Here is a 10,191-nt window from a genome sequence, read left to right on the forward strand (position 1 = left end):
GAGTGGCGGTGATATGGGGACGGGAACAGGGGGGGGGAGTGTGTGAATGGGGGGAGGGAGTGGCGGTGATATGGGGACGGGAACAGGGGGGGGGGGGGAGGAGTGTGTACCAGTGGGGGAGGGAGTTGCGGTGATATGGGGACGGGAACAGGGGGGGGGAGTGGCGGTGATATGGGGGGGAGTGTGTACCAGTGGGGGAGGGAGTTGCGGTGATATGGGGACGGGAACAGGGGGGGGGTGAGGGGGTGAGGGAACAGGGGGGGTGATATGGGGACGGGAACAGGGTGGGGAGTGTGTACCAGTGGGGGAGGGAGTGGCGGTGATATGGGAACAGGGGGGTGGGGGAGTGTGTACCAGTGGGGGAGGGAGTGGCGGTGATATGGGGACGGGAACAGGGGGAGGGAGTGGCGGTGATATGGGGACGGGAACAGGGGGAGGGAGTGGGGGAGGGAGTGCGGTGATATGGGGACGGGAACAGGGGGAGGGAGTGGCGGTGATATGGGGACGGGAACAGGGGTGGGGGAAGTGTGTACCAGTGGGGGAGGGAGTGGCGGTGATATGGGGACGGGAACAGGGGGGAGTGTGTACCAGTGGGGGAGGGAGTGGCGGTGATATGGGGACGGGGGGACGGGAACAGGGGGGGGAGGAACAGTGGGGTGGGGGAGTGTGTACCAGTGGGGGAGGGAGTGGCGGTGATATGGGGACGGGAACAGGGGGGTGGGGGAGTGTGTACCAGTGGGGGAGGGAGTGGCGGTGATATGGGGACGGGAACAGGGGGTGGGGGAGTGTGTACCAGTGGGGGAGGGAGTGGCGGTGATATGGGGACGGGAACAGGGGGGAGGGAGTGGCGGTGATATGGGGACGGGAACAGGGGGGGGAGTGGCGGTGATATGGGGACGGGAACAGGGGGGGGGAAGTGTGTACCAGTGGGGGAGGGAGTGGCGGTGATATGGGGACGGGGAACAGGGGGGGGGGGAGTGTGTACCAGTGGGGGAGGGAGTGGCGGTGATATGGGGACGGGGACGGGAACAGGGGGGGTGGGGGGAGTGTGTACCAGTGGGGGAGGGAGTGGCGGTGATATGAGGACGGGAACAGGGGGGTGGGGGAGTGTGTACCAGTGGGGGAGGGAGTGGCGGTGATAGGGGGACGGGAACAGGGGGTGGGGGAGTGTGTACCGGGGAGGGAGTGGCGGTGATAGGGGGACAGGAACAGGGTGGGACTGGGGAGGTGGGAAGTATTCTGGGTGGGGGAGTGAGAGGGTGGACGGGGTGATGAGGTTGGGGGTGGCGAAGGGGAGTCATAGTAGGGTGAAAGTTCTGGAGATGGTGGGGACATTTGGGGGCGGAGGGCAGTAGTAGGGGGCCGGGGGAAGCAGGGGCTCTATGTCAGGGAATTCGAGGGGGGTAGAGGCGAGCTTTGCACCTCTGCTCCGTTACAGTCCTCTTGGTGTAGTTGTTGAGGGTGGAGACTCCTGACAACATGCAGCAGGTAAAGGCCAGCCATGCCACACTAAGACAGAAACAGAGTAGAGAGACAGGAGCAGTAAGGAGGATCGTGTTAATCTGAACCCATGTGTGCAAGCCTACTGTTGCAAACATATTTCACTCTTATCTTACTAAAACACAATTGTGACAAGGCATATGCAATACTGCAATAATCTATTTGAGATGGACAGAGGTCTTTAACAGGAGCCCAGGCCTCATGAGAGTCCTTGAGATATATTATTGGGTGTCTCTTATTTAAAGGGGAACATGTAAAAACTTAAGCACACTTGCTCTTGGAGACCAAATAACCAGGAGAGCACACTGAAGATCAGAGACTAAGTAGTGGTACAGTAGTAAACAGTGTGTGTGTACAGACTCACTAAAAGCCCCAGGAGTAGCCATAGCTGTGTGGTTTGAAGTCCTCTGGACCCATAGAGGCAGTAGTCTGAAACACCTGCATGAACATCTTGTGAGCCACCATTCCCAGTAACCCTAAGAGAATTAAACAGACATTGAAAGCTTATATGTGGATTCCATCAGAGAGACATATTTATTTCGCTAATAGCTTTATTGAGGAAAGTTTTACTTGCAATGACTGTGATGTGTGGGTGTCTTACCTAAGTTGGAACGCACTGGTTGTAAGTTACTCTGCATAAGAGCTTCTGCTATATCATGGTTTCCCAAACTCGTTTCTGGGGCCATCCCCCGGGTACACATTTTGATTTTTGCCCTAGCACTACACTGATGACTCAAATCATCAAAGCTTGATGACTAGTTGGTTACATGAATCAGCTGTAGTGACGACGACTCAGAACCGAGTTTGGGAAACCCTGTGCTAATTGGTAAAAAAGATAGATTCTAAATTCAAATGTGAACCTCCTAATATAGTGAAGACTGCAGAGTAGGCATTGAGGAGCTGTCCCCAGATCTGTGAGGGCCAAAAGGCATCCAGACACAACTGAAGAGACAGCAGCACACAGCTGATACACAGCAGCCCAACATACATGAGCTCCATTGACACCGACAACCACAACATTCCTGCAGGCAGAGAGAGGACGATTACAGTACAACTGTGTCATGACTGTGTAATGTGTACCAACATACAATCTTGACACTGCAGAATCATTGACCCTTTTCACCTCCTGGAGTTAAAGAAAGAAAACTGCGACACTTTTCCTCTAAAAAAGAAAATACATATTTATTATTTCATATTATTAACAGAGAAAATGAAATGTAACCATACTTTATAAGTCATATATCATCACTAATAATATTTAGGCCTGTATAGCATCTGCAATTCAACCAAAAGATAGACAACACATACAGCAGAGGCTTAGGGTTTCAAGCTTTGGTTGATTTGAAATGTAATCTTCAAGTTAATCATTAACATAGATTCACGTCTCCATCTAAACCAAAAATCTAAGTTAAAGAACATGACTAAATAAATGCATTTAAAGTTTGATTAAATTCGATTTAGTCCTATTCTTTAATTTAATTTTTTGGTTTAGTTGGAGACATATAAATGATTAATTTGGAGACAAATTGGCTCTATCAAGTCTTCTCCAGCCCCAGCTTTAGGGTGTTGAGTTCAGTCAAGGTGGGGGGTTGTATAATATAAACCTTTCTCTCTACCTGGTCATAATCCATAATTAAGTCATGCTGTTAGAATCTAAATCCCCCTGAACAGAGCACCGATAATAATCCTCTTTATAGAGTGCAAGAGCGCTCTCTCTCTCACACACACACACACACACACACACACACACACACACACACACACACACACACACACACACACACACACACACACACACACACACACACACACACACACACACACACACACACACACACACACACCACCGTACCCAGACTCTCATTGCGTTTAATCTCACCAGTGATTTTCATTTTGACCCTCGCTTCCCATTGTTACATTACTGTGTGACTGCAACTCCCCCACTTTGAACCCACTATATGCAACTCCCCCACTTTGAACCCACTATATGCAACTCCCCCACTTTGAACCCACTATATGCAACTCCCCCACTTTGAACCCACTATATGCAACTCCCCCACTTTGAACCCACTATATGCAACTCCCCCACTTTGAACCCACTATATGCAACTCCCCCACTTTGAACCCACTATATGCAACTCCCCCACTTTGAACCCACTATATGCAACTCCCCCACTTTGAACCCACTATATGCAACTCCCCCACTTTGAACCCACTATATGCAACTCCCCCACTTTGAACCCACTATATGCAACTCCCCCACTTTGAATCCACTATATGCAACTCTTGTGAACAATCCTAGAGGTATTAAAGTTCCAACCATCCATTTTCACCCCCCAAAGTCTCACCCCAGGCGTCAGTGTAGATGTTCTCACAGCTCATCCACATGCCTGCATGGAAGGCAGGGAAGACGAAGCGGTCGTCCCCCGTCTCCCAGGAGAACTGGATGGAGGTGGAGTTATGCGAGACCCCGGCCCAGGTATGCATTTGGTCAGTTTGTTGGCCGAGCAGAGGGGCTTGGGGACCTTCTGACTGCCCTCACACCAGTAGGAAGACAAAAGGGCCATGGCCCCCAGGACCGCACCCTGTACAGAAACGACATGGTGAAGGGAGAGAGAGAGAACCTGGGGTGGGAGGTGTTTGAGAGGGCGAGAAGAAAGTTGTATTTTTAACAGCTGGTCAAACACTCCCTCAGTCTATACTATATAATGACAAAGGGAGACGGGGCCACTTCAGACACAGAGATTCTGTCAGAGCGCTTAACATGTGACAGGAATCAGATATGGACGTTGACAAAGACTGCACTGAGAGGCTAGACTCCAGCTCTCTTTTAAATAGCATTAAGATAGTTGAGAGAGAGCATATGGAAAAGGAAAAGAAAGTATTCAGAGTAATTGCCAACCCAACTGAAAGAAAACAATCTAATCCCCCAGTCTTTCCTTGCCTGGACACCCCCCACCCCACTTTACTTTGACCTCCACACATAATTGGAAGAGGAAGTATAAACTCTAACATAGCCTATTAGCTACAAAGGTAACTCCAAACACATTTTCAATAAGAGCAGCTGTTCAGCTGGTTAAATAAAGGTTAGCCATGTGTTGGCAAACATTTATGTCCAAGTCAAGAAAGCTTACCAGCAGCCAGCAACACTTTCCGTACTGGTAGCTTATTCGTAGGTGCTTTTTCAAAGCCTATGAGAGACTCCAGTAAGTGTAATACCAAATACAGTATAAACTCTGTTTACAGTGCATTCAGAAAATATTCAAACCCCTTGACTTTTCCCACATTTTGTTACATTACAGCCTTATTCTAAAATGCAGGTAGCCTAATGGTTAGAGCGTTGGGTCAGTAACCGAAAGGTTGCTGGATCGAATTCCTAAGCTGACAAGGTAAAAATCTGTCGTTCTGGCCCTGAATAAGGCAGTTAACCCTCTGTTTTCTGGCAGGCCATCATTGAAAATGAGAATTTGTTTTTAACTGACTTGCCTAGTTAAATAAAGACAACAAAAAAATACCCCATAATGACAAAGCGACAACAGGTTTGCAAATTTATAAAACATAAAAAACATAAATACCTTATTTACATAAGTAAACAGGCCCTTTGCTATGAGACTGGAAATTGAGCTCAGGTACATCCTGTTTCAATTTATCATACTTAAGATGTTTCTACAACCTGATTGGAGTCCACCTGTGGGAAATTCAATTGATTGGACATGATTTGGAAAGGCACACACCTGTCTACAGTATATAAGGTCCCACAGTTGACAGTGTAGGAGCAGAAACCAAGCCATGAGGTCGAAGGAATTGTCCGTAGTGAGCCGAGACAGGATTGGGTCGAGGCACAGATCTGGGGAAGGGTACCAAAAAAATGTCTGCAGTATTGAAGGTCCCCAAGAACACAGTGGCCTCCAACATTCTTAAATGGAAGAAGTTTGGAACCACTAAGACTCTTACTAGAGCTGGCCACTCAAACTGAGCAATTGGAGGAGAAGGGCCTTGGTCAGGGAGGTGACCAAGTACCCGATGGTCACTCAGAGAGCTCCAGAGTTCCTCTGTGGAGATGGGAGAACCTTCCAGAAGGACAACCATCTCTGCAGCCCTCCACCAATCAGGCCTTTATGGTAATGGCCAGATGGAAGCCACTCCTCAGTAAAAAGGCACATGACAGCGTACTTGGAGTTTGCCAAAAGGTACCTAAAGGACTCTCAGACCCTGAGAAGCAAGATTCTCTGGTCTGATGAAACCAAGATTGAACTCTTTGGCCTGAATGCCAAGTGTCATGTCTGGAGGAAACCTGGAACCATCCCTTCGGTAAAGTATGGTGGTTGGCATATCCTTGAGTGGCCCAGCCAGAGCCCGGACTTGAACCCGATCTAATATCTCTGGAGAGACTTGAATATAGCTGTGTAGCAACGCTCCCCATCCAACCTGACAGCTTGAGAGGATCTGCAGAAAACAATGGGAGAAACTCCCCAAATACAGGTGTGCCAAACTTGTAGCGTCATACCCAAGAAGATTCAAGGCTGTAATCGCTGGCAAAGGTGCTTCAACAAAGTACTGAGTAAAGGGTCTGCACAGGGGTTTTTACCCCTGTGCAAGAGGGCAGGTATAGTTTGAGATGGATTACATCCCTAATAATATAACTGGATGACAAAGAATGGGAGAATACAAACCGAAATGGTAGGAAGACCAGCAGTAGAAAATGTCAGCAATTACAGGAGAAAATAGCTTATCTGTGAATCCTACGGAACAAATAATGGCTAAAATGTTCAGAAGCATTGACGTCAGACAGTAAGGATCATTTGAAAGAGAAAAAGGATCCACTTTCTTCAACCTGTTTTTCTCTTTACCTTATTTCCTCTTTATCTGTAGTGAGTGTGGATTGTGGTAGTATTTAATGGACTCCTATTCCTTTACCCATCGCCTCTCTCTCTTCTCTTCCTCTCCGTCAGATAGCATGTTAGTGATTCAGGGTGTTGAGCCTCACAGTAACCTCTGTGGAGTGTGTGGCTGTCACTCTGCATGATACCGCTTGCTCAGTAAGTCAGGGTGCTCAACCAAGCCTTAAACTCCCCTCTTCTTGAATCTATTGATACAACTCTAAATCCACAGTGGACAACACCATTCAATCTGTTCTCATTTCCATCCATTTCATCCACTCTTTTACCCCTCCTGTCTCCCGCTTTCTCTCGAACTGGTCACTCTCCTAATACCACCAGTTTGAATATAGTGTACCAGATATTGTTTACTAGCACCACTGCCTGAACTCCAATCTAGCGACTTACAAAGTAAAATGTATGACTTCACATCACTTGAACATTAATTGCACCGTATGATGTACAGTGGGGAGAACAAGTATTTGATACACTGCCGATTTTGCAGGTTTTCCTACAAAGCATGTAGAGGTCTGTAATTTTTACATGGGTACACTAGGACATTAAAACACTGGCAGAGTTCTTTCATCCACATCCATTGACATAAAATATGTATTTTAAAGTATAAATACCCTTCTAAGACCACTGTATTTCTGGGTGTTTTAAAAGGTTTGCAAATAGTTATTTCTGCAAGGAATGTGAATGGAAAGGGATTTGGTAATACCTATCTAGGTGATGTAGCTTCTACACTGGTATAATGGGTCAAACGTGTGGCAATTTCACACCTCCCTGCTGAATTACAGTGGGGAGAACAAGTATTTGATACACAGCCGATTTTGCAGATTTTCCTACTTACAAAGCATGTAGAGGTCTGTATTTTAAAAAAATCATACGTACACTTCAACTGTGAGAGACGGAATCTAAAACAAAAATCCAGAAAATCACATTGTATGATTAAGTAATTAATTTGCATTTTATTGCATGACATAAGTATTTGATCACTACCAACCAGTAAGAATTCCGGCTCTCACAGACCTGTTAGTTTTTCTTTAAGAAGCCCTCCTGTTCTCCACTCATTGCCTGTATCAACTGCACCTGTTTGAACTCGTTACCTGTATAAAAGACACCTGTCCACACACTCAATCAAACAGACTCCAACCTCTCCACAATGGCCAAGACCAGAGAGTTGTGTAAGGACACCAGGGATAAAATTGTAGACCTGCACAAGGCTGGGATGGGCTACAGGACAATAGGCAAGCAGCTTGGTGAGAAGGCAACAACTGTTGGCGCAATTATTAGAAAATGGAAGAAGTTCAAGATGACGGTCAATCACCTTCGGTCTGGGGCTCCATGCAAGATCTCACCTCCTGGGGCATCAATGATCATGAGGATGGTGAGGGATCAGCCCAGAACTACACGGCAGGACTTGGTCAATGACCTGAAGAGAGCTGGGACCACAGTCTCAAAGAAAACCATTAGTAACACACTACGCCATCATGGATTAAAATCCTGCAGCGCACGCAAGGTCCCCATGCACAAGCCAGCGCATGACAACGACCCGAAACACACAGCCAGGGCAACTAAGGAGTGGCTCCGTAAGAAGCATCTCAAGGTCCTGGAGTGGCCTAGCCAGTCTCCAGACCTGAACCCAATAGAAAATCTTTGGAGGGAGCTGAAAGTCCGTATTGCACAGCGACAGCCCCGAAACCTGAAGGATCTGGAGAAGGTCTGTATGGAGCAGTGGGACAAAATCCCTGCTGCAGTGTGTGCAAACCTGGTCAAGGACTACAGGAAACGTATGATCTCTGTAATTGCAAACAGGTTTCTGTAACAAATATTAAGTTCTGCTTTTCTGATGTTTAAAATACTTATGCCATGCAATAAAATGCAAATGAATTACTTAAAAATCATACAATGTGATTTTCTGGATTTTTGTTTTCACAGTTGAAGTGTACCTATGATAAAAATTACAGACCTCTACATGCTTTGTAAGTAGGAAAACCTGCAAAATCGGCAGTGTATCAAATACTTGTTCTCCCCACTGCATTTCATCTCACAAATAAGGAACTCCTGGACAAATTATATTCCACACAAACATGTTCCTGGTAGTTAGTCTCCGAGAGACATTCCATAGAACTTTACCAGAACCCATCTGTTTTCCTCAGAACATCCTAAATAAATAGCATCTTTTTACTATTTTATTTCTTGTAAGGTCTTGATTCAATCCATAGCGCTGAAGATCCACGCTGTAGCGCAATTGAAATGTAAAGGCCCAGCGCAGTCAAAATTCTGTTTTGCCTGTGCCTTATCATATGGTACAACAGCTGTAAAGGCGTGAAAAAATGTGATTTGTGTTAGTTTCTGGTTGAAAATACACTGAAAAAATAAACACAACATGCAACAATTTCAAAGATGTTACATAGTTACAGTTCATATAAAGAAATCAGTCAACTTAAATTAATTATCTATAGATTTCACATTTTTATTTTATTTAACCTTTATTTAACCAGGTAGGCCAGTTGAACAAGTTCTCATTTACAACTGCGACCTGGCCAAGATAAAGAAAAGTAGTGCGACACAAGAGTTACACATGGAATAAACAAACAGTCAATAGCACAATAGAAAAGTCTATATACAGTGCGTGCACATGACTGGGGCGTGGATCAGAAAACCAGTCAGTAACTGGTTTGACCACCATTACCTCATGCAACGCAGCACATTTCCTTCAAATAGAGTTGATCAGGCTGATTGTGACCTGTGGAATGTTGTCTCACTCCTCTTCAATGGCTGTGCGAAGTTGCTGGATACTGTCGGGAACTGGAACACGCTGTCGTACACGTCAATCCAGAGCATCCCAAACATGCTCAATGGTTGACATGTCTGGTGAGTATGCAGGACATTTTCAGCTTCCAGGAATTGCGTACAGATCCTTGTAACATGGGGCCGTGCACTATAATGCTGAAACATGAGGTGATGGCGGTGTATGAATGGCATGACAATGGACCTCAGGATCTCATCACGGTATCTCTGTGCATTTAAATTGCCATTGATAAAATGCAATTGTGTTCATTGTCCATAGCTTATGCCTTCCCATACCATAACCCCACCACCACCATGGATCACTGTTCAAAACATTGACATCAGCAAACCTCTCACCCACACAACACCATACACACCATCTGCCCGATAGAGTTTAAACCAGGGTTCATTCTTGAAGAGCACTCTTCTTTAGCGTGCCAATGGTGAGCATTTGCCCACTGAAGTCAGTTACGATGCAGAACTACAGTCAAGACCCTGGTGAGAACGACGAGTACGCAGATGAGCTTCCCTGAGACGGTTTCTGACAATTTGGTTAGAAATGATTTTCATCAGCTGTATTGGTGGCTGGTCTCAGGCGATCCCACAGGTGAAGCCAGGTGTGGAGGTCCTCGGTTGGCGTGGTTACACGTGGTCTGTGGTTGTGAGGTTGGTTGGACATACTGCCAAATTCTCTAAAACGACATTGGAGGCATCTTATGGTAGAGAAATGAACACAAAATTGCATGGCAACAGCTCTGGTTGACACTCCTGCAGTCTGCATTATAATTGCACGCTCCCTTAAGACATGTCTGGCTATGTGTTGTATGATTAAAATGTGCAGTTGAGTTTTTTTTTTGTCCCCAGCATATGGTGCACCTGTGTAATGATCACGCTGTTACATATCTTGGCAAAGGGGAAAATGCTAAGAGGGATACATTTAAATTATATATATTTATCTTTATTTAACTAGGCAATTCAGTTAAGAACAAATCTTTTTTACAATGACGGCCTACCCCGG

The 10,191-nt window shown here is 46.1% G+C and overlaps 1 protein-coding gene across 1 annotated transcript; it reads right to left on the reverse strand.

The window, feature by feature from the left end:
* Nucleotides 1-1,079: 1,079 nt before the first annotated feature.
* On the reverse strand, nt 1,080-3,494 carry LOC124000910 (germ cell-specific gene 1-like protein). Its single transcript, XM_046307603.1, has 3 exons — nt 2,361-3,494; nt 1,865-1,976; nt 1,080-1,509 (listed from the first exon to the last, which is right to left on the reverse strand). Exons 1-3 carry the CDS (start codon nt 2,518-2,520, stop codon nt 1,386-1,388), a joined length of 396 nt encoding a protein of 131 aa, XP_046163559.1. The 5' UTR covers nt 2,521-3,494; the 3' UTR covers nt 1,080-1,385.
* Nucleotides 3,495-10,191: the final 6,697 nt, after the last annotated feature.

Source organism: Oncorhynchus gorbuscha, linkage group LG16, assembly GCF_021184085.1.
Source record: "Oncorhynchus gorbuscha isolate QuinsamMale2020 ecotype Even-year linkage group LG16, OgorEven_v1.0, whole genome shotgun sequence".
Taxonomy (NCBI): domain Eukaryota; kingdom Metazoa; phylum Chordata; class Actinopteri; order Salmoniformes; family Salmonidae; genus Oncorhynchus; species Oncorhynchus gorbuscha.

Bases quoted from the DNA above. Each gene is read 5' to 3' on its own strand.
- LOC124000910 (XM_046307603.1), bottom strand. From the start codon at position 2,520: ATGTTGTGGTTGTCGGTGTCAATGGAGCTCATGTATGTTGGGCTGCTG. The intron at 1,977-2,360 runs GTTCACATTTGA...TAATTCTCTTAG, and splicing joins AGTCTTCACTATATTAGGAG to GGTTACTGGGAATGGTGGCT. The intron at 1,510-1,864 runs GTGAGTCTGTAC...TTTCTGTCTTAG, and splicing joins GGCTACTCCTGGGGCTTTTA to TGTGGCATGGCTGGCCTTTA.